General features: G+C 42.9%; 1 protein-coding gene across 1 annotated transcript; it reads left to right on the forward strand.

Annotated features, from left to right (window-relative positions):
* The first annotated feature begins 1,743 nt into the window (after positions 1-1,743).
* On the forward strand, positions 1,744-23,089 carry HAL (histidine ammonia-lyase). The gene is made up of 20 exons (XM_073330999.2): positions 1,744-1,990; positions 2,403-2,463; positions 2,637-2,664; positions 3,211-3,285; positions 3,383-3,455; positions 3,550-3,616; positions 3,812-3,849; positions 3,935-4,060; positions 8,869-9,008; positions 10,691-10,738; positions 12,931-13,078; positions 13,167-13,262; positions 13,378-13,436; positions 14,113-14,193; positions 15,031-15,096; positions 15,183-15,348; positions 19,714-19,848; positions 21,173-21,281; positions 21,384-21,453; positions 22,761-23,089. The coding sequence occupies exons 1-20, from the start codon at positions 1,744-1,746 to the stop codon at positions 22,908-22,910; spliced, it is 1,983 nt and encodes a 660-aa protein (XP_073187100.1). The 3' UTR covers positions 22,911-23,089.
* Positions 23,090-24,402: the final 1,313 nt, after the last annotated feature.

The raw sequence follows: 24,402 nt of genomic DNA on the forward strand, positions 1-24,402 counted from the left end.
TCTCTGTCCATATTCCAAGCCCCTGGTACCACAGTGGGACCTAAACCTGGTGCTGGTTCGTCTCACAGGGGTCCTGTTTGAACCACTGGCCACATGTTCCTGGTCTCACCTCTGGTGGAAGGTGGTGTTCCTGGTAGCTATCACATCGGCTAGGCGGGTCTTGGAGCTCGGGGCCCTAACCTCCGAACCGCCATATATGGTTTTTCATAAGGACAAGGTCCAGCTCCGCCCACACCCTGCGTTCCTCCCAAAGGTGGTCTCTGCCTACCACGTGGGTCAGGACATTTTTCTGCCCATCCTCTGCCCCAAGCCTCACACAACTAGTGAGGAATGCTGTCTCCAGATGCTTGACATGAGGTGAACTCTGGCTTTCTACCTCGTGCGGACCAAGCCATTCAGTAAGTCTTCGCAACTATTTGTTGCCTTGGCTGAGTGTGCGAAGGGTCAGCCGATTTCCACTCAACGGCTTTCTAAGTGGATCACTTCGTGCATCCGCTCCTGTTATGAGCTGGCGGGGGTTCCCCCGCCACCCATTGTGAGGGCACACTCGACTCGGGCGCAGGCCTTATCGGCTGCCTTCATGGCCCATTTCCCCATCCAGGACATTTGTAGGGCCGCCAGATGGTCTTCGGTTCACATCGCACTAAGAGATCATCTCCCAGGCCAGGGATGACGCCAGGTTCTGCAGGTCCGTATTCCATCCCGAGAACTTGTGAACTCCTAGTGACCTCCAACAGATATAGCTTGGAATCACCTATTGTGGAATACACATGAGCAATCACTCGAAGAAGAAAAGACAGTTACCTTTTCTGTAACTGGTGTTCTTCGAGATGTGTTACTCATATCTATTCCACATCCCACCCTCCTTCCCCTCTGTCGGAGTTGTCTGGCAAGAAGGAACTGAGGGTGGGGGGAGCACAGCCCCCCCTTATACCGTGCCAGGCAGGCGCTCCCCCCTATGGGTACTGCTAGGGGAAAAACTTCCGGCACCGGTGCATGTGGCGAGCACACACACCTATTGTGGAATAGAAATGAACAACACATCTCAAAGAACACCAGTTACAGAAAAGGTAACTGTCTTTTACCCTGCTCTGGAGAGACTGCATCTTTAGAGGTGAGTTCATAGTTCAGTGTTCCTTCGGTCCTACCAAGAGATCCATTTAGTGTCAATTCATAGTGGTGCGTGTTATGATGTGGGTATCACTCCACTTTATCCTGGGTGGGTTTTTCATAAAAGGGTAGAATCTGTTGCCATTTAGCAAGAACTTGTTGAAAACACAAAGTTTTTAAAACACACAACCAAACGCCCATAAAAACATATTCCAGAATCCTTTGGAAATATCCGTTTGGAAATTCTTGATCTACAAACAGAGCTAGCCTTGGATTTAGACTCTACAGTCCAGACCCTCAAAGTTATAGAGGCGCCTAAATACCTTTAAGGAGCTGGTGCTACATCCTTGGCACAATCTCAAAAGGTAACTCCTGTGTCAGCAGTTTCCCATCTCCTGTCTAGGAAAAGGTTTGCTTCCAGGGTTGGCTTTTTAGTAGATAAAGTTTGTTAAATACACTAACTTATTTGTGAAGGTGGGGGTCTGGGGGTGGAGGGAGGATTTTTGCCCTTTTCTGATTGGGACGTTGGAATCCAGTCAGGTGCTGTTCTTCAGGCAATAGTGTGGTAAAAACAAGGCTGATTCACACCACAGCTGCCTTTAGTGGAGGGACAACCGTAGACAGAGGAGAAGTATGCCAAAGTACACAGTGCATGTCCGAGGGGAATGGCTGGCAGTGCCTTGCCAAATGGGCACTAACACAGTGAGATGGCTGGGGAAGGAAGCAGTGAGACGTTACATGAAAAACAAGCCTGATAATGGGGGCTTTGCCTCAGTGGAAGAAGTGAAATTCTGTGTTCGGAGGTGCAAAGGCCTTGGCTTGCTGGATCATGATGATACTTTGGAGGACACACTAGAGGACAATGAGTTTGTTGAAGTTGGTAAGCAAACCTGCAATGACAAATTATATGGTGATTGCACTTGCATAGGAGACCCAAAGTATGTATTTTCTGTTTACCTTGAAACTTTATATTTCTGTGATATAGCAAATCTAAGATTTAAGAAAAAATACTAAATTGCAAACTCAGTTTTGAGAAGGCTTTTTAGGTCTTCTGTTGTGTCATGCAGTTGATATGAAGTGGGATATGAAGTGTTTGGCTGTAAGTTTTGGATTTTGGGGTATGGTAACTTCATTTTTACTGTACGTTTGTTAAGACATTTAAATGCATTTGGCTGCAAATTAGAATTCTTGTCACTAATTTTTTTCTAGCTAATGAAGAATTCTCAGTAGCAACAAACTATGGGCAATAAGTTTTCATTTTGTTTCTTTGTTTTTCCCATTCTTCATTGTAGTTATAGAAGGAGATGTAATGTCTCCGGATTTCATTGCATCTAAGCTAGAAGGAGTTTATTTGTATCCTTTATTGAGCATTGTTTTGGTTAATTTTTACAATTCTTAGATTTGCTAAAGTTGAAAATGATTAGTACCTTTTCCCCTTTCAAAGGTCTTCCTTCAAAAACTCTAATTAAATGGCAGCTATTTGTGTGGGTTTTGAATGTCCTTTATTTTCCTTTACGTAGCTTCAGATATAGCAAATATCCAGAACCAGAAAAGGTATGGCTCAATAATGATCTTAATAAAATGTGCCCCAATTCCAATAGTTTTTCATGTTAGAAGGTGACGTAGGGTGAAATCCTCTTATCATGGTGGGGGAAATGGCAGTATTCAAAGAAAACCTATTTTCTCTATTTGCCCATGACATAGAGAGGGACCCCACAGAACATTTCAAATGGAATTGCTGTTTGTGACACATACTATTTGTTTTCAGTAGGACTCAGTAAGTTCCTGCAAACATTTACTACCAAGTGTAGTGCTTTCTATTACTGTGGGTAACCTCACGGAAGCTACAGAAGAAGCACTTTGCTCTGCACTGTTTGCAGGATCATCCATGATAACTGCTTAGCTTGTTACCTCTCGTAAAATAACCTGTTCTTTGCTAATGCTTCTCTGAGATAGTTCTTACTGTATGAATGAGAATGGGGCTGAACTCTGTTGTAACCAAGTTCACTATTAAGCTTTCACTGTGTTTATTTAGTTATGATGGTTTAGAAATTGCTGACATATACACGACACTCACTAAAATGCAGTTCTTTTGCGTAGTATATTTATTTAGATGGGAACAGCTTAACAACAGAGGACCTGGTCAATTTAGGAAAGGGGCTCTACAAGATCAAGGTAAAGATTTTGAAAGAATCGAACTCTAAATACATTTTATTTAGTTAGTTTTTAAATAGTAATAGAGGAATGAATATTGACAATATTGTTTTTCTAGCTCACACCTGAAGCTGAAGCTAAAGTCAGACAATCAAGAGAAGTGATTGAAAGAATTGTAAAAGAACAGACTGGTATTTTTTTTTCTTTTCTAACTTAATTTTGTTGTCTGTTTTAGATTAGTTTAGTTAGATTCTCTTCTTTATCTGAAATATCTGTTTCTTTCAGTTGTTTATGGAATCACCACTGGCTTTGGGAAGTTTGCTCGAACTGTTATTCCAACTAGTAAACTCAAGTATGTTGTATCTACTTCCTTCTTTAATTTAGAAAATGTGTATAGAAAGTAGATCCATATTATTTCTATGGTGTACATTTTTAGTCCATTTCTCTTCCTAAAAGGAGAAGGATATTTTTGCTCAGTTTTGTGAAAAAAAATTTCTATTTTTGAACACTGCAAGTTGGTTTTTAAATGACTTTTCTTTCTTTGTAGGGAACTTCAAGTGAACTTAGTTCGGTCACATTCTGCAGGTAGTGGGAAATTGATTTCAAATTTGTTTCTCTTCCACAACTGTTAGAATTAGGGTTTGTAACCTTGAAATTGTTGTCATTGCAGGTGTCGGGAAGCCTTTGATCCCAGAGAGATCTCGCATGCTTTTAGCTCTCAGGATCAATATCTTAGCAAAAGGATACAGTGGGATTTCACTGGAAACTCTCCAGCAAGTTATTGAAGCATTTAATGGTAAAGATATTTAGAAATGAATACAGCTGTTTCATCCTTTGTATTACAACGGTGTCTAGATCACAGTCCCATTGTGCTAGGCACTGCACAAGTACATAGAGTCCCTGTCCCAAGGAGTCTAAGTAGGCAAGATGGGACAAAGGTATACAGCACGCAGAAGATTGGGAACTGAAGCACAGAGAGTTTAGTTGACTTGCCAACATTACCCAGGGAGGCTGTGGCAGAACCAGGAATTGAACCCAGGTCTCCCAAGTCCCAGTCAAGTGTCTTAACTAGAACCCCTACTTTCTTTATTGATTTGTTTTCATTAAGTGTTCATGGTTTTATTAATTCCACGGCAGAATTTGGGGTGGAGGAACAGTGCTGTAGTTTGGGAGGGGAGAAAAAGGCAGCACTTCAGATTACCTTTTGCAATTGTATTACTTTTGTCCCTTTGGGTCATTAGACTATGGTAACACTTCAGCATGAAAATAAACTTCATTGTGTGCATTTAACAGACAATGAAAGCAGAATTAAGAATGTTTGCTCAGGGCTGATTACCTGAGAAGACACTAGGTTGCCATTTCAAAAGCAGCTGAAGGCTAATAGTGAGTGAAAGCTGTTACTTTATCAGTTATTTGAAAAGTGGCCTATGTGAAATATTACACTTTCTAGGTATTTATACCTCATCTATCACCATAGTGACTGCCTGTCTGCTAAGGGCTTGATTCTCGAACTGCTAGGCTTCTGTTAGGGGTTCAGTTCTGCAACAGTTGCTCTTTGATCTGGCTAACACTCATGTGAGCATCTTTGAGTTCAATGGCACTACTTCCTGGGAAAAAAATGATCACATAGGTGTTTGCAGGCCCATTGGGACACGTTTACTCGTGTGAGTAGCTCCATTGAAATCAATAGGAGGGCTCATAGGAATAATTCGCTCTGAGTAAGACTTGCGGAAGTGGGCCCTAACTGAGTAGCTGGCCTGAGGCTGGTTGCTAGTAGGCAGTTAATCATGTTAACAAAACCATCAAAACAGTCAATGCCACTTCTATCATTGCTGGCAGGCTCACAGGGAAGTTAAGGGTGACCTTGGAAACTAGCTACCTTTCATTCCTAGAAATGGTCCCGCCAATGAGAGACGGTGAGAGGAGTTTGCAGTTGTTCTGTCTGTGCTATTATACTCATTCTGCAAATAAACTTCAGTTTAGAGGGTTTTCTTTCAATCCATCATCTATCCTGAGCACAAGATTCAGTGTTTATTTGTTTTTTAATCTGTTTATATGAATAAACAGATTAAAGGTTTTTGCATTGCTGGGGACATGAGGCTAATAGAGGCGCTACGGTTATACACATCAGGGTGAACTTACGAAGGGGGGGGAAGGAATGAGGGGAATGGTTGGTTTCAAATCCAAACTTTTTAAAATTTTGTCTCACAAAAATGAAAACAAAAAAAGAAAAAAATCACTTGGGATGAAACATTTCTCATGTCGAATTGAAATGACATTTGACATTTTTTATTTTGCTTTGACATTTCATTTTGAAAATGTCATTTTGATTTGATAGTTTCAAAATGGCTGATTTCAATTTTTTCTTCAATAAACTGATTTGACATTTCCAAAATTTTCGTTTTCAGGTTTTTTTCAGCTGAAAAAAATCTGCCAAATTTGCCCTGAATTTGCACATCATTTCGGTGCCCTGAAAAATGCATTTTTTTGATGAATTTACTCTTTACCAAAAAAAATTTCAACCTACTCTACATCCAGTGGCAGCTTGTCACATAAGGGAGCCATGCTGCCTTGGAGAAGGGGGCCTGCAAAGCAGGAAAAACCAGTGCGGTCTTCAGGGTGGCTCTGGCTTCCTGTTGGATTCTGAGGCTTTGCAGTGGTTACTCTTCCTCCCAAGTAGGAGAATAATTCCAGGTATCTGTGGCTTCAAAATGGTGGTTCTTCTAACTTAGTTTTCACCTAGAGCTGTGGGTCTGATGTCAGTAGAACCCTTTTTTTTTCAGATTGAAAAGTTCAAATATATTTGAATTGAAAAGTTCAAATATATTTTAAACATTGGAGAAGGAGCCAGGAGTGTGGCGTAAACCATGTACCACTGGTAATATAATACTCCAGTGTTAGTGGAGTGAATTTAGTCGGAGATTTTACGTGCCAAATTTAAGATTCCTTAAAGGGGCCTGATTTTATTTTTTCTTTTCAGAAAGTGTAGTGAAAATCAGATCTCTTCAATTTGTCTTGGGCACCAAAAGTGGGGTACTGAAAATCACTAATCACTTCTGAAAATTGTGGCCAATGTAATTATAGTGGCTGTGGATCCAGTTGTTGTTGTATTAACAGGCTGGTGTACCTTTGCATTATAAACCCCTATGCCGAGGGTTTATGAAACCCTACTGGAGACAACAGTTTAGGGCTAAAATTTGACATACAAAGTTCTGTCCAGTAAGCAAGTTTTTATCAGCCATTTTTAAACTGTAAGCAATTTTAAAAAAATGTAATTGTTGAATTTCAGGATGATTTTTAATTGAAACTTCTATCCCAGACTGAAGTGACTTCACTGAGAAATGTACAGTAAAACCTCAGAGCTACGAACACCACACACCTCATTTTGAACTGGAAGAACACAATCAGAAAGCAGCAGAGACAAAAAAAAAAAGAAGCAAATATAGTACAGTGCTGTGTTAAACGTAAACTACTAAAAACAAAAGCAGGGGAAAGCAGCATTTTTCTTCTGCATAGAAAGTTTCAAAACTGTTTTAAGTCAATGTTCAGTTGTAAACTTTGGAAAGAACAACCATAACGTTTTGTTCAGTTATGAACATTTCAGAGTTACGAAACTGCCCAATCATTCCTAGCATATGTGTGTATATGGGCTGAAGGAGCCAAAATTTCAGACTTGGTGCATAAGTAGCCACTAAATAAGCATTTCCTGAAGTGTGGGGTGCACCCTCCAGGACTAGTGGGGAGATGGAGGGCACAGATGATCTATACATGAGTATGGGTAGGCCTTTTTACAAAATGTAGAAGTGTTGAAAGTGGGGGGGGGGGTGTGTGATTGCTTTCATTTTCCTGAATGGGGTTCAGTGTCCAAAGGTCTGGGAAATAGTGCTTTAATTTGATCTGAGGAACTTGAGTCTCCAAATATTTAGTAACATCAACAACTGCAGTAGCTTAGGGGCTAACTTCAGGGCTGGCCTTGGGGAAAACAGCTCCCTGGCTGAACTTGTATTTTGGCATCTCTGGCCCCTGTTGCCTCCCCAGGCTCCCCATCCACCCCCTCATTGCCCTGGCCCCTGCTGCCCCTCTGGGCTCCCCACAATGGGTCAGCAGTCCAAGCGGAGGGGCAGTGACAGGAGGGCACCAAAGGGCTGTGGTGGTGGCAGGGAAGCACGGTGAACTGAGAACAGGGGAGGGAACCAGAGTAGTACACAGTGAGTCTCATTTGTGTGGGGCTGCAGGGGGACAGTGACATGGGGACTCCAGAAGGGCAGATCTCTCCCCACACCCCACTACTGAGCATCCCCAATATTCAAGTGCCCCTTCCCAGTCCCAGGGAAGGTGGGTTATGGGTGAGGGAGGTTAAAATGCAAATGCTCCAGTGCAGTGGAGGTAGCTAGGGTGGGTGGTGATGGTGGAAAGTTCACTCCTGAAATATTCCAAATGCCCTGCACTGACACCTCCCTTTGGGATAAGCAAGAAAAAGGGGGAGCCCCTGAGAGCTGGGAGGCTGGGACCTGGAGACACAGTGAGGGAGGCCCCGGGAGCTGGTTGGGCATGGGGTCAGGACCCACCAGACTGACTTGTCTCTTTTCCTTGCAATTTCAGCTCCCTTCCCCTCCCAACCCTGAAGATGCTGGCATCTTCCAGCTCCCATTTCCATTGGGCAGCATCGCTCTCATTCAGGCTGCCCATGGAAGGAGTAATGGCTGGGCTGGGACAGTCCCAGAGGGTGTGGGGGGAGGAGGGCAGGAAGAGCCTGCCAGCTCTCCGAGTATGAAGGCAGGATTAGGAGTTGGGCTGGGAAACCAGGTGGAGTGGTGAGCAGGGGCCCTCTGCTCAGGAGCAGTGAGGCAGGTGCTCCTGCCACGCCAGGCTGCATCCCGCAGGCACCGAGGGGGAGCCAGAGCCCCTTGCCTCTTCACCCCAGCACCCCCTGACTACAACGCCCTGGGTGGTCAGCCACATCGCCCACCCCTAAGGTCAGCCCTGGCCAAATCTTACTCTACTTGGGGATGAGCAAAGATGCTGTCTCCTGCATCCTCTTCGATAGGGTTTGTGTCCCTCAAAGGCTGAAACTCATCCCAGTTTTGCTGAGGCAGTGCAAATATATGATGCCAAAGTGAAAACCTGTAGTTGGACCTATATTTCCAGTCAGCTGCTCAAAGGCAACAAACTGTTCAGTGGGTTCCATACTTTTAAAGGGTCCTTTTAGGAGTGAGCCCTTTAGATTTTCTTGGTCCTGCCTCAGTGCAGGACTTGGTGACTTCTCGAGGTCCCTTCCAGCCCTACATTTCTATGATTCTATTCTATGCTATGATGAGCTGAGTAGAAGCCATTCTTGTGACACTAAAAATTTAATCCCGTATCAGGTTTGTTTTGTTATGATTTGTTGGCCAAAAACAACTGGTTTCTTTTTAAACTACAGGAGCTAATTTAGGAAAAATTAACAAATGCCACTTTGCAAGGGGGGTGATGCTTCTCCATTTCACTGCTATTCCAGTATGTCACTTCAAGACAACCAGGGCAGATTCACATGCTTGTGTCTCTGTTTCAAGGAGAGGCTGGATGGAGGCTCTAACCAAAGTCTGATTTCTGCTTTCTTCCTAGCATCCTGCCTGCCCTATATACCTGAGAAAGGGACAGTTGGAGCCAGTGGAGACTTAGCCCCTCTTTCTCATCTCACTTTGGGGTTGATAGGAGAAGGAAAGATGTGGTCCCCAAAGAGTGGCTGGGCTGATGCTAAATATGTAAGATCAATGTGTCTGACTACTAGACTTCTTTGTCTCTCTCCTTCAATTGGCTCTGGCTAGACTATGTCTATTATGAGAGCAAAGGGAACATTTTTCATCAGAACTGTGTGATGGATTCATAACATTTTATATCCTTTGGATTTTGTGTGTCACTTTCTTGTGATTGAAGTATTTGTTTCTGCACTGCTTTAACAGTTTGTCCTATAGGACCGGTACCATGGTGAAAAATGAGGCATAAGAATAGAAAAAAACAAACACCAGGCATCATTATATTGGGGTTTAGATGCCACCATGTCTGGCATATTAGTAATGCCTAGACAGACACTGTCACCTTGCAGTGAAGCAACATGATGCAAGATCCAACACTGATGAGTGCCAGAATCTGGATGGATGGACAAGATGTCATGTTGAACCAGCTCCAAAGATTTCTAAGTGCACCTTCTGTCCTGCAAACATCAGAACTGGCCCACCAAACCTGAGATGATCCCACAAAACCGAGGATTAATGGTGTGGTTTCAAATGCTAAAAGTAAATGGAGACTTTTAGCGGTTTTTCTCTCCTGAGGAGAGAGGGGTTACTAAGATTTCTGTTATGTATTATAATAGCAAGAAGCAGATGTATAAACTTCAGTAAAGCTGAAAACGCATGACATAAATATATAACATTTTCAATAGATTAATTTGGGTTGAAAGGGACCTTTGTGGCATGATTTAGTCTACCCAGCTCTACCATGGCAGAATTGTTTTTTTTTTAAAATGTATTCCATCCCTAATAGATCAGTGTTTGAGCCAGCCATGGATCTCTCGAATGATGGAAAGTCCATAACCCGCCTTGGTAGCTTGTTCCATTCTTTATCTGCCTAGGTACTGACATGACTCCCGTCAACATCGTATCTGAGCACCTCCCAAGTATGTAGCCTCTCAGCATCCCTGTGAGATAGGGAAGTGCAGTTATCTCCATTTTACAGAAGGGAACTGAGGCACAAAGAGATTAAGGACATTAATCTCATTTAAGTACATTCATTTAAATCAAGCAGTCTGTAGCGGAGTTGGAAATTGAACCCATCCTGCTGATTTCCAGTTATTTGCCCTAACCAAAAGCCATCCTTCCTCCATTCACTAACTGCATTTGCTGTTGGTGGAAAAGTCTTCTGCATCTCCTCTGGGGGCTGGAGCGTCTCTTTCCTGCCACTGTTCTTCCTGCTTCTCCCAGTCATCACTGCCTCAGCAGGCCTCTCTTTCAGATTTACCATCTGTCCAGCCGAGGAGGACTGGATACGATTCTAGTCAGAATCAAAGCACTATTTCTCCTTCATTTGCCATAAGAATCTCTGCTTCGTGGTGTGGAATAATACCACCACTCCTTAATGGGCTGCGACTGCGCCACCTCTCAAGCACTCCCAGACTGTGCTGACTCTGAGGAATGACAGCACTGGACTTGAAGCCTGGGTGTGTCATGTGACAGGACAGAGCATGCATTAGTTCAGGTAGCCAGGTTAAAAGAGGGTTCTCAATGTTAGTGCATAAAAAGCGTTTTTTCCCTCCCTTAACTGTGGAATATTCCAAAATGTTTATTAGCAAAAGATAAAAAAGAGGGTTGTATGCAATCAGCGAAGTCGTCCCATCAATATATTGAAAGACATTTTTCACTAATGCCCTGTTCAATAAACTGCTTTACAGGTGCTGCAAGCCCATGGCCTGAAGCCGATAACCTTGAAACCAAAGGAGGTAATGAAAACCAAGCTTCGCCAATCGGCTTTATGCATATGTTGCCTGTATTTTAAGAGTGAGATGAATTAATGATTATTTTAAATCCAGTTCCAGAAGGTTTTTAGACATCTATTTCAGGGAACCCATTAGAGACTCTACAGTAAAGGGTATGTCAGCGTTTCCATTTCACCTCCCATTTATGTGTGATTTAGTTCAACCGCAATAATTTATAGAAGCTCTGTGTACAAAGCTTCAGACCAGGGTAAAACTTAGGTCCAGTCTACATATAAAAGTTCCTCTGGAACTGCCATTCATCCACACACACACTTTTTACCGTCAGGGGTTTCCTGGACATCCAACAGTGGAAATTACCCCAATTCCTATCTAAGGTAAGTCTGCATCAGTGGAAATTAAATTGGTATAGTGCCTGTGTAGACGCATCCCACTTCCATGGCAACTAAACCAGTGCAAATAATCCTCCTCCTGCTGTTGCGTGCTGCGCTAATTACTGCAGAACTGACCTGTCTGCTCTCTGTTCTACATTTCAGTGCTCAGGGCTCATCTCAGCTGGCTGTCACCAGAAGTAGTGTGTTCAGACAAGCCCTTATTTTATGAGATGGGTTTTGTTTAAGAATGTAAAACCTTTAGTAATTCAGATGGCTTTTATCCTGCATTGTGGGGACCAGAAGGCTTTTTGTGTTGGTAGTTTAGAGAAAGAAACACATTTTATAACTTAAACATATTTTGTGATATTTAATAAGCAGTAACTAGCATTAGCATGGCATAAATGTTTGTTTATGTAAGCATATTCATCAATTTATTAAACAAAAACCCAGGCTGATGAAATCTTACCCACATAAACTGACATGCACGTTCTTAGTATGTAAGATATTCCAGTGCTCTTGATCCCACTGATGGTGGACCATAGTAATTGTCATACCTACAGTACATGCAGCAAGATGCCTGATCCAAAGCCTACTGAAGCCAATGGGAAGACTGCCGTGGCTTCAGTGAGCTTTAGAACAGGCCCAAGGTGAGTTAAAACAGAATCTCCCCCTTAAGTCTAACGTCAAGTCTCCCACTGACATAGCACCAGTGTGGACAGAGTGAAACTTGTGCTGCTCAGATGGGAGAAGGGGGCTTTTTTACATCTCTGAGCAACATACATTAGATTGACTTAAGTGGTAGCATAGACCTGCCCTAAGTTTCCTTGCTTTGGTGGGTTTTTTCCACACCTCATCTTCTTCATGTCTAGAGCTGAATTAACGAGGAGCCCGATGGCACCTTAAAGACCTAACAGATTTATTAGGGCGTAAGCTTTCGTGGGTAAAAAACCCACTTTTTCAGATGCGGATACAGACTCACACAGCTAGCCATCTGATACTTAGAGCTGAATTGATTATTTTGTCAAGAAATCAGGAGAAGGGTTACTCTTACAAAGAAAAAGAAATTCTGCCATATTACATGAGGTTTATTTCATGTTACTTCAAACGTTTTTTCAGGGTACAGGATCAGCTTTCTAAGGTACATATAGTGACCAACAGTTAAAAGTAAATTTTTGCTTTAGAGCAATGAAGTCACATCACCATACTGTTTTATTGTAGGAAAAGTACCTCCACTTTTACTGCAGTACTGTAAATGTTTAGTGTTCGCCACTGCATAATATAGTTTTCCTAGGACAGAGGGGACAAAGGGAAGTGTTTGTCATGCCCTTTCTGAGATCTCGAAGTGGATTGTTGCCAGTGATTTCTCCTGTAGTCCTAGTACATACACAACTCCCATTTACTTTAGACAGAGTCTTCTGCATGTTGGGATGACAGGAAGAGTCCTCAGGGCCTTAGCTGTATATCTGGCTTGCTAGGTTTCATCAAACCTATACCAGGAGCCCACTGAGCTGATCAGTGATCATGGCCAGATGGCTATAACTAGCTTGCTAGTGAAACTAGCTATTGGGAAACAACTCCTAGTGAGGAGACATGGGGATGTAACAGATTCAAAGTAGCTGGTGGCTTGTCTGTATCAAAAAATAACCAAATAGCTGAGAACATAGCATCTCTAGCCCTTTTTATGATTCATTTAATGACGATCCAGGAAGCTTAGAAAAGGCCTTTCTTTGACTGACACATGTAATTATGAAAATTACAATGGCTGTGGCATGTGTAAGGCTGCAACAGATTCACTGAAAATAAACACCTGCGATCTCTCTGAAGGGTCTGGCTCTTATCAATGGAACCCAAATGATCTCCTCGCTGGGGTGTGAAGCAGTGGAACGAGCCAGCGCTATTGCTAGGCAAGCGGACATAGTTGCTGCACTGACACTTGAAGTCCTGAAGGGTACAACTAGAGCCTTTGACACTGGTTGGTACTGAATTTTCTGTGTGCACTTTCTCTTAGCTTTTGGAGAGGGCAAAGCAAAAGAGTAACGCTCTTTCATTTGTTTTAACAGATATTCATGCAGTGCGTGCCCATCGGGGGCAGATTGAAGTGGCATTCCGATTTAGGTCACTTTTAGACTCTGACCATCATCCATCAGAAATAGCAGGTGAAATGTCTTTGCTTCCTGCCATGCAAGTCACCTATTTGATTTCCAGGACAGACAGGGAATCAAAACAGTGACGTGTGGCCTTTTCTATAAGAATCTTTCTTTTGTTTTGCAGAGAGTCACAGATTTTGTGACAGAGTTCAGGATGCATATACGCTGCGCTGTTGCCCTCAGGTAAATGAATTTCCCACTCCCTCATACAGGGATAGGCTAGTGGCAGTGAAATCCCAATCCTAGTGTAATGTCAGTTAAATGTTGGTTGTCTCCTTTAAAATAATGCAATTACATTATTTCCCACTCAGCTCAAATAGGGCTTAATTGAGACATAAGTAGTTCCTGGACCTTGTACACAGGAACGATTTTTAACTCTCGATAAACTCAATCCATATTAACGCAAGCAAAACTATTGAAATTGGTGGGAGCTTTGCCTATGTAAAAACTAAAGAGCTGGGGTTTCCCAAGTTTACTTATAATTCCTTAACAATTCCTAATGTACATTGACAAATTAGCTAAGCTTCGAGTACTTTCTTGTACATGTGGCTGAGGGACAAGGGGATGCCAACCCAAACACACAAAGAATTATACATTTATGTTGTCATCATCATATTATAATGTCATAATAATAGTAAGTCAAATCTTTAATAAGTACAGTATATCTAGCATTCCACAATAGCAATTTCCCTGGTTATCACATCAAATCAAAATCTGTATCCCTGTGAGTGAGTGCCAAGTCTGGGAGTGGGGGCAAGGCAGAAGTGTGCTCTCAGAAAGTAGAATTGGCTGGATCTATATCTTGAGGATGAACTACAAATAGACTTGACCTGTGGCTAATTGCTATTGTTTCTTTTAGGTCCACGGCGTGGCAAATGACACAATAGCTTTTGTAAAGGACATAATCATGACTGAAATTAACAGTGCAACAGACAATCCTGTATCTTTCTGATGATTCAGTTTCTCTGTAAAATTTTGGTTGGTTAATTTTTCCCTTCTAAATGATTATTAGTTAATGAAGCAGAAATTATGGCCCTGATCCATCAAATCACTTACGTATGTGCTTAGTCAGTGGACTGCTCTTGCTTAAAGTTAAGCACACATTTAAGTGCTTTGCTGGATCAAGGCCTACATGGTTATAAGGGCAGCTGGGAACTTTGGCCACCAATTGGCCTTGAAGGTTGACGGTGACTTGTCAGTTGACACAAGGTTGGCAAAACTTGCATTCTAGAATGTACTTTGAGTTCTACAGAGGGTAACTACAAGAGCTATGCACCACCTTTAAGAGCTGTATGAGCTCATTTTGGGAAGCTCTGTGCACACGCCTTGTATTGGTGCTCTGAACAAGGGTGAATTCCACTTTTTAAGAATAAAGGTATGTACAAAAGATGCTCCTCTGTGTTAGCTGATAGCAGTGATGAGTGCCCATCTTGCTCAATATATATAAAATTTCACCTCCACTGGTGAGAGCATCACCGGCAATTGAAAATTACACTAGAAACTGTGCTCAAGTGTGGCTTTGCATTCCTTATAACCTTCACCTGCTGACCGTCCAGCCTGTTTAATAAAATACACTATTCAGCTGTATCTGTATGGTGGGAGAACGGGGCATTGTTTTACATTTTTTCTTAAAACTGCACATGTAGAAGTGTGAGCTACACTATATATGCATATGGATTTGCACATCAATTCTTCCTCCTTTCAGATAGGATATTCAGAGATGTGTGGTACTTCAGTAATTCTTCATTCATGTTTGCACCTTAACTTGTCTTTAAAGATGGTTTTTGCTGAAAGGGGAGAGACCATTTCTGGAGGAAATTTTCATGGTGAATACCCTGCAAAGGTAATTAAGCATTTGGAGAAATATTAGCTTATTTTCTGACATTTTTTTTAAAAATCAGCTGATTCCATCAAGAGCTTCTCTTGTAGGCTCTGGACTACCTGTCAATTGGTGTCCATGAACTTGCTGCAATTAGTGAAAGAAGGATTGAGAGACTATGCAACCCATCTCTCAGTGAGCTGCCTGCATTTCTAGTCACCGAAGGCGGTCTGAACTCTGGTTTCATGATTGCGCACTGCACAGCAGCGGCCCTGGGTGAGTACACAAAGGCCGAAGCAAGAACGGCAAGAGAACAAAATTAGAAAGATCAACCTACATTAGCATTGTGGTAGTTTGATACTACTGATAAAGGAACCCCCAAAAAACAGCTCTCAGCTCCAACTGTAAATTCTCCTTTTCTCCCCATGTCCAGCTGAGCTATCTGATATAGTTGCAGTTCGTTAGACTCAGAGGCCCTGAACCTGTAAAGATTTATGTATGTGTTTAGCTCTAAGCCTGCGAGCAGTCAAGCTAGGGTTGCCAACAGTCCCTTATTATAAGGGATGTCCCTTATTTTTTCATCTCTGTCCAACAAGATCAGGCATTGCTGAATGCTGCAAAAAGCAGCAAGAAATCCCCCTGGTGAATGTAGGTGAGTGGTGTTCATTTATTTTATTTATTTATTAATGATAATATTGGGAGTGAGGTGGGGCAGGAGCGCTAAGAAAACAATTCCTTATTTTTTAAATACAATGTTGGCAACAGTAGGATTACTCAAGTGCTTAAATCTTCGTAGGTTTGGAGTCTGAGTTTTGGAAGGGTTAAGTGCCGCAGCCCCACTTTAAATCAGTGGGAGCTACAGTACCCAGCACCTCTGAAAATCAGGCCCTAATAGCACAACAAAGCTAAAAAGCAAATTGTTTATGTACAAACAATTGTATTTTTGATTCTACACAAAACATATCTCTGTCTGTAGCGCTCCCTTCTGGGGCACCCCGATCCCCGAGGATGGTGTGGAGCCCCTTAAACTTTCCTTCTCAGGGACACAGCAATAGACGCTGGGTGCTTAGCGCACAGTGTCTCCAGCTAGTGGTTGGATGCATAAACCAATAACAAGCCCGAGCCCCAGGCTATCACAATGCACAGGTACAATAAGTCAAACCCAACACACAGCCATTTTATTCACAGAAGGGATGGGGGTAAATTAAAAGAGGTAAAGAGAACAAGCAAAGGAATCAAGGCTGTTAAATAAATGATGCCTCAACCAATCCCACAACAATGATTCTGGTGCAGGGGAGGCCTACGGGCTGAGCTGGCTTTCATTTCTCAGGGGTGCAGCAGAATCTCAGGACTCATCTGTGTTGTGGAGCTGGGGGCTCCAGGGCAGGCTCACTCCTTCTCAGGGGGAGAATCAAAATGGCTGCCTGTCTCCCCTTCTGCTTCACAGAGTAAATCTGAGGCTGTTTCTCCTCCTCCACCCTTCTCTTCCTCCTCCAGTCTGACTCCCTGCAGCCAGCTCTCCCCCTGGTCACAGGTCCCTGCCAAGCTCAGCTCACATGACCCCACCCATGTGCAAGCTTTCCCAGGGTCTGTTCTTGGTATCTTAGGCATATCTGTCAGACTCTGGCCCATCTTCCACAGGCTGACTTTCCCTCCATCCCAACCCAGGACAGGCAGTCTCCATTGGAGTTCCAGGCTCTGAGTCTGTGCTGTGCTATGTGGGAGCTGCTGGGAGCTGTTTCTCTGAAGTCCCTAGCCTAGCAAGGGGGCTACACTCTCCCCTGTCTACAGACTTTGATGGCCTCATCAAGTTTAAAACAATCCACATGCAAACATACAAAATACAGAAAACACTCTCCTTGGCTATGTAATCTCAGACCTACATAACCCCTGATTCATACAGAGGTGCATACATGAGACTGGGATTTCTGGGACATACCGAGTGTTACACGCCCTATGCCCTGTCCCAGAGGTCATAACAACAAAGCCGCCTTGGGTGCTATCCATTTATGTACCATATCCGTAGGGACTCTCAATGAATCACAGGATAACTTTATGGTGGGTTTAACCTGTCTAGGCTCATCGTGTCGTGTTCTCCATCTTCAAAGCCAGAGTCATTGATTTCTTCTTGACCATGAATGGCCTGGACATTCTCTTCTCCACTGTAGGGTGACCCTATGGGGAGATCAGGCATGACATCATGAACTGGTGAGGCATACCATGATTCTGGGATATTTAACCTGATTGGTTCACACTAGAGTGCAAACAATCTGTTCAGAGAGCTTGGGCTCAGGCACTTTAAAAGTAAATTGCTGGTGTTGATACCCAGTGTTGTCCTCTCCCTCTAAGCCAGAAAGAGCTACTGTGTAAGGTAATTGTGGTCTTCTGACCTCTCAGGAATAGCTGAAGGTTTGTAAAGGAGTAATACTATGAGGCCATTGCTGACCACTTGTCTGTCGAATGGTGTATGTTGGTGGTGAGGTAGTTCTGACAGGCCTCCTCACCACTTGTCCTGTTGGAAGGATGTGATTCCTGTGCAGGGCGTTGGAGGGGCCCACACCTTTTACTATCTTGAGTCAATTGACTGGCAGGCCTGGCACTTTGTGTAGGGCTCAGCTTTCCACCCATCTTCAGTATTGTGTGTCCCAAGAATGCCCAGGGTCCTGATGAGAACTGACTTCTATGTGCAATTCCTGGTCTCTGACCCTTTGTTTTGTAAAGCTTTGTTACTTTGATTGTTCTGTGTAGCATTAGTGGCTGTGCTGGGCAGTTTAGAATTGTTTTCTCAGATGGATAGTATATTGAAGGTGTGTTTCAGGTCGGATTCTATCTACAGAAATGCTGAAACAAAGATCCGCAGGCAGTCAAACTTCTCGACCAAATATGAGAAAGTAAGATGAGTGTCCAGTGTTACAACTGGAGGCGTGTATCAGATGAGAGACTGCTGATTCCAGCTCTGTTTCTGATGAGACTCTCGCGTGCCTAACAGTGCGGGAGAGGAGGCCTTAACAGACTCAGCTGGCTTTCAGTCCTACTTGGTGCAGCCTCATCTTGGACCTCAGACTCTCTGATTTGGAGCTAGGGATACTGGGTCTCAGACCTTCTGAATGGGAGAGGCAAAATGGTTGTCGCCCCTTGTACTGCACAGAGTAACTCTGAGACTGCTTCTCTTCCAAGTCCTCCATCCTGATTCCCTGGTCACAGGTCAGGCTCCGCTCACATGCCCCAGCCATGTGAAGGCTCTCTGGAGTCTGCCATTGGTAGTCCCATCCTAGGCATGCTGATCAGTATATGGCCAATTTTCCATGAGCTGTGTGCGTCCCCCAAGCACAGGCAAGGGAGACAGCTGCTTTTTCAGTCTGATTCTGGGTTGTTTTATATGGGAGCTGCTTCTCTGTGGCAAGAGGGCTACAAGTGAATTTTATTTAGTCAGATTCACAGTGAAAGATCTAGGTCCAGATGAAGTTAGAATACTGTGAATAAGTGCTTCATTACCCCCCTGCTAGAGTAAGACTGCATTTTATAGACAGTCCTCCAAATAACTTCCTGCAATGCTTACTCTGACAAAACTCCATTACTTTCAAGGGAAGTTTTGCAAGTTCTGCAGATGTTGATTGTTGCATTGGTTCGCGATCTCTAGGCCTCTCCTCTTAACACCACATTTTGGACAGTATTTATCATGAAAATAAAATTGGGCAAGCCAATCCCTTTTGAGATGTAAAATACCAATGGCCTTAAATAAAGCAATGGCAAGACTCCTTCCCGGCTTTGTACTTTCACTATGAAGCCCACTTTCTGGCTCTTCGGGGCTTTTTTCTTCCTCTGCTTTTATTGCTGTTGGAAGCTCTGTTAGAGCTAGAAGCAGCCAAACCACACATGGCACAAAAGCATTTAAGGTTAGGAGAAGGAGTTGTTCTTGAGTTAGAAACTTGTACAAGAAGATAAAAAGGTCCAAGGGCCACTGTAGAATATAGGACTGGAAAGGTCAAAACTGGGAAATGGAATTCTTTTGAGTATTAAAACATAGATATATGTAGTCCACATTTGAACCAGATATTCCGGTCTGGCCCTGCCAGGCTTGATGCTGGGGAAAGGGAAAGCAATTTTTACACTCCCTAGATCATGGGACCAGCTGGGGGCTGGTCTGACATAAGTTAAGGCATCCTCGGGGCTGCTTTAAGACTCCATTCCAGCAGCTCTGGATTTCAGGGGTGTTGGAATTGCCCAGACATACTGTCTTTCTCTTGGGAATGTTCTATGCTGGGGGAGCCCTCAGGAGGATGCCAAGAGCAGAGGAGGATATAGTGGGAGGGTTTTGCAGCTACTTTGCACCACCAGAGCTGGGCTGAAGAAGGGACCCTTGGTCTATTTTAAACAAGATCTTTTCTCTGGACGTAATATTTACCTTTATATATTTGGGTTAATATCAGCATTGGTTGATCAATGTACAACATTACTGTCTTCAGAGGCAAAATGGCTTGAATGTTAGATGTTGCAGATGGCTCGGTCAAGCCATACCATGGGCATGCACTTACCATGGATTGGTCTGGATCCTTCATTGCAGCATTTTAGACTCAGCCATTGTTTCTAGCTCCTGTTTGTCCATACAGTACACCATTTATTCACACTGGACTTTTGCAGTTTCTGAGAATAAAGCCTTGTGCCACCCCTCTTCTGTGGATTCTCTCTCAACCAGTGCTGCTACAGAGGACCATGTGTCCATGGGCGGATGGGCTGCACGAAAAGCACTGAAAGTTATTGAACATGTTGAACAAGGTAAAATTAAGACACTGATTTTTAGACAGAGATACTGTATTGTAGCTAAGTTAAAACTAAATGCCTTTCTTCTACGTAAAAAGAAGAGGAGCACTTGTGGCACCTTAGAGACTAACAAATTTATTTGAGCATAAGCTTTCGTGAGCTACAGCTCACAGTCAATGAAGTGAGCTATAGCTCACGAAAGCTTATGCTCAAATAAATTAGTTAGTCTCTAAGGTGCCACAAGTACTCCTGTTCTTTTTGCAGATACAGACTAACACAGCTGCTTCTCTGAAACCTTTCTTCTACGTGGCATCATTTTTTTTAAAATGGACCCTTCAGTCATTTTAAAGAAGTCTTTTAAGATACTGTCTTAAGTAGTTACTTTAATTTCTTTCTAGCAGAAATATTATTGAGATGAATGTAGATTAGTGTGTTCCACTGAAACAAAACCACTTATCAAAGAGACACTAAGCGAAAATTCTTCCATTGTCTCAAAAGATTAAAGTTGTAACTTTGAAAAAATACTAATTTCAGCTGTTGCTGGAAGAACACAACAATACATACCATGAAAACCAGTATGTACAATTTTCTCTTACATGGGTTGATACGTGAAGTGCTTTGAAGCTCTAGAGATCTCTAAAAATACTAAATATTATCGTTTTGCACATTCAGCAAAGTGAACATGTACCTGGAGAAAACAATGTGTCTTAGATAACGTCTTCCTTAGGAGAATTTGGCCCTTGTGTAAGTGAGAGATAAATGCCACTAGACAGGCAGATACTGTGCAAGCTTTTCCAATACATATGTGTCAAGATCTTTTAGTTCTACCAGAGTTTTCATACTAACAAGAAGTGGGCCTGAACCAAACTCCATCTCTGGACACCCCAGCGCACCTGGGAGTTTCAAAACTGGATGTGAATTCTACAGCTTAGGCCCATTGCTACATCTAATTTAGTTCTGGGGAGGGCTGTGATTTAGGATGTCTCTGTTTTGGGGTGTACCTTGGAAGGGATTTTCATGCGTGCTGAGCAGCCCGCTTGCCAGTTGAAGACAACAGGCCTTCTGAGCGCTTAGCGCCTTGAAAGGTCAGGCTCAGCATGTCTGGACATCCAAAATCAGAGACTGTTTTTAAGTATCAGCAGGAATCTCCATCTGTTTCCCCATCTATTAAATGGGTCTTCTGTTTATCTGCTTCAATTAAACTTTGCATAGCACTTTGAAGTTGTGAGGTACTAACTAACAGTAACAAACTCCTTTTAGACCTTTTCCAAATGTAAACGTACAATGAGTTGTACATCCTAAAACCCACTATCCAGCCTTTCACTGTTTGGTTTCCTAGTGTTGGCCATTGAACTTCTTGCAGCCTGCCAGGGCATTGAGTTCCTACGCCCCCTGAGAACAACCACCCCATTGGAGAAAGTCTATGACCTTGTGCGCTCTGTTGTAAGGTAAAATCAAATAACCTTTTCCCAAAAGTTACAGCGTTGAAGACCTGCTAACTACGGTGTTGGTTAATGTTTGACTAATGTTCTCAATTTGTCTCCTTTCAGGCCTTGGCTAAAGGATCGCTTCATGGCCCCAGACATTGAGGCAGCTCACAGGCTGCTTGTGGAGCAGAAGGCAGGTGTTGACACTGGCATTTGTTCAGTAACTCATTCCTTATGAAGGGATCTGCAGTTCTTCTTTCAAAACAGCCCTTGATGCTTCAAGGGAAAAAGAGCTCTTCCTCTCGCATCCATGATTTAATTACCACCTTCTCTGAAGGAAGATGTGTGAAGATTTTAGTTTGTCATAGTCTTTTAAAGGGACGCTTTTAGTTTAAAAATAATATATTTTAAATGAGTCCCCCCCATTGTGTTATTGATAAATGGCTTAGATTATTGAAACTGACAGGACTTTACAAATATCAGCCCAGTCCTGCAATGAGCAGGACTCCTGCATCCACATGGAGCCCCATTAAAGTCAGTACTTGCTGAGTACTATCCATGGGGAGCTCATTGCAGGACAGGGGCCAGGGAGTAGGAGGACAGTCCATATCCCAAATAGCTTGTTACCCAATTCAAGACCAAATACAACAGAGGACCTAGCAAACCATAGGAGCACACGGATGAGAGAGCAGCAATGAGGATGTGCATTAACACAGCCCTATTGTGTGCTCGGCTAGAGGGTTTGGAACCCACTTCGTTTTTTTACAGTTGTAAAATGTAACTAACAGAAGAATGAGCGAGAGAGAGATGAGGTCCCTACTGACCTATCAAACTATTTGCAGCCATATGGTCCCTAATAGACCACCTGTCTTACAACCCTGCTAGGGGGAACAACAAAGGAGAAAAAGGAAAACTTTCCAACCTTTAGGTTCCTTAGTAAATCTGAGCCCCAATGTCCGGTGAAATCTGCCACTCCTTGCCAGTGCTGCCAATCACTGACCTTTCTTGGCCATGCCAGTCTTCCATTCCATGCTACCCTGGCACCTGCATGACCAGATGCTTTCTATAAGACACCGGGACCCATCCCTAGCAGCTCCTATCCCTCCCTAGGTCATCATCTGGGTAGTAGGAGATGCAATGTCTCCTCCCACCCGAGAAAACTCACCTTGCATCAGTCAGGACAGTAGCCATATCCCATTCCCTTGCAACTGCACCTAGATCCCCCTTTACCCAGCAAAACTGTAACTTCCCAACAGATTCTTACGCTCAGTAGCAGTTTTGAGTAGCAGTGTCGCTCTTCAGCTACCAGCTCTGACCCTATGTCTATTTCAGATGGCCACATGCAATTTATTTCTGAATATCTATCACATTCAGTTAGTTATGCCCTGCTACTGTCTGCACAGGGTGCTCTACTCTTGTGCATTGACATATGACTCAGTTTGAACATAAAATCTTTCAGCCTTCACGTCTGACTCTGCTGTTGCTCTTTCTGTCCTGTAGGTTTGGGAAGTAGCTGAACCTTACATTGAAAAATATAGACGGGAGCATATTCCTGAATCAAGACCTGTTTCACCCACAGCCTTTTCTCTGGATTCATTGAGAATGAATAAATGTGTTGGGACTGATCACAGTGATCAGGAAGAACTTTAATGTGCTATGAAGTCTGGTACATAGAAAATCCTTTTTCAGTGCTTTGTTTGATGGAGATTGTTTTATTATGATACAACATGGTTTCTTCCTGTAATATAAAGGAAGCGTGTGTAGGTAGTTGTCTCACCTGTAAAAAGATCCTGTTGGATTGTAGAGTGGATTAGATTGAATTTGCTGATGATGGTCTAATTTAAACAATGGTCTAAATACAACCGTATTGGTACAACTCCATTGACTTCAGGGGACTTGCTCCCGCTAATGCTGGCCCTGAATTTGGCCAAATGAGATCAAACATGAAATAATCAGTTACAAGAGAAATGCATCAAATCATACAGTCCTTAATCAGGCAAAACTTCCACTGAAGCCAATGGGAGTTTAGCCTAAGAACTGCTTGATTTGGCCTAATATCTTTATTTACTAAAAATATGTGGAATGGACACTTTACATAGTACAGAGTTTACTAACTGCAATGGCAGAATATTACTGGGGTTACCTTTTCCTTACTGATTTAAAAATCAAACTGTGATATTCCTATAAAAAGTAAATTCTTCATGTGAATAAACCTGGCTATTTATGCATATGTAATCCACCCACTCTGCAGGTGGTGAAATAATTTTGCATTAATGTCAGTTGGAGGGGACTGTGTTGCTAAATTCTACCCCCCTGAAAATTAAAGAGGGTACTTAAAGCTATTAATTGGATTGTATTTTTGATTCTGTTTCTATTTAAACATTGTTTTCACGTTGTGCCATCCTTTGGGTACGGATATGGCTTTTTATGTATCTCTAACTTTGTCAATGTTAGTATAACTGAGGATTGGAGCACATCAAGCTAGATTTCATTCTCCTGTGTCTCTTGAGTTAGACCTTTTTGACATGCTGCATTCCAACAGTAGCAAAATTGTCTGATACTTTTATCCCTATCTGTTTTACGTGCACCTCAAACACTGTGCAGATCAAGTGTGAGTTAAACAGTCCTGTGCCATGAGAGAGTATTTTATAGCAGCTTCTTCACAAATCAGAAAAGCTGTATGAACACTAATATAGCAGGGGTGCTGGAAGTAGGGGTGCAGCAGCACCCCCTGGCTTGAAGTAGTAACAACAACCAAATACATGGTTTCTGCTTTCAGCACCCCCACTATAAAAATTGTTCCAACATCCCTGCAATACAGCACGTGGATCGTTGCTCCAGAGCACACCTGCTGCGTCATTACCAATGTAATATGCCTGGCTCACTAATTTTCCAGAGAATATGGAGTCACACCTAAAATAAACATAGCCAAGCCCAGAGTCAACTTCCATGCACATCTGTATCTGTGGGGTTTTATTTCATATGTTACAATGAAAGTTTGAAGCAAAAGATTAGCTCGGGGGGGGAAAAGGGGTGTGGGGATGGGGGAGGGAGAGAGAGAATGCAAGGGCCAAGAAACGTCACGAATTGCCCATCACAACGGGAAGGCCACAATCTGATTTAGAAGGCCACAATCTAAAAT

This window comes from Lepidochelys kempii, chromosome 1 (genome assembly GCF_965140285.1).
Source record: "Lepidochelys kempii isolate rLepKem1 chromosome 1, rLepKem1.hap1, whole genome shotgun sequence".
NCBI lineage: Eukaryota > Metazoa > Chordata > Testudines > Cheloniidae > Lepidochelys > Lepidochelys kempii.

Bases quoted from the DNA above. Each gene is read 5' to 3' on its own strand.
- HAL (XM_073330999.2), top strand. From the start codon at position 1,744: ATGCCAAAGTACACAGTGCATGTCCGAGGGGAATGGCTGGCAGTGCCT. The intron at 1,991-2,402 runs GTAAGCAAACCT...TCTTCATTGTAG, and splicing joins CAATGAGTTTGTTGAAGTTG to TTATAGAAGGAGATGTAATG. The intron at 13,079-13,166 runs GTTGGTACTGAA...TTGTTTTAACAG, and splicing joins AACTAGAGCCTTTGACACTG to ATATTCATGCAGTGCGTGCC.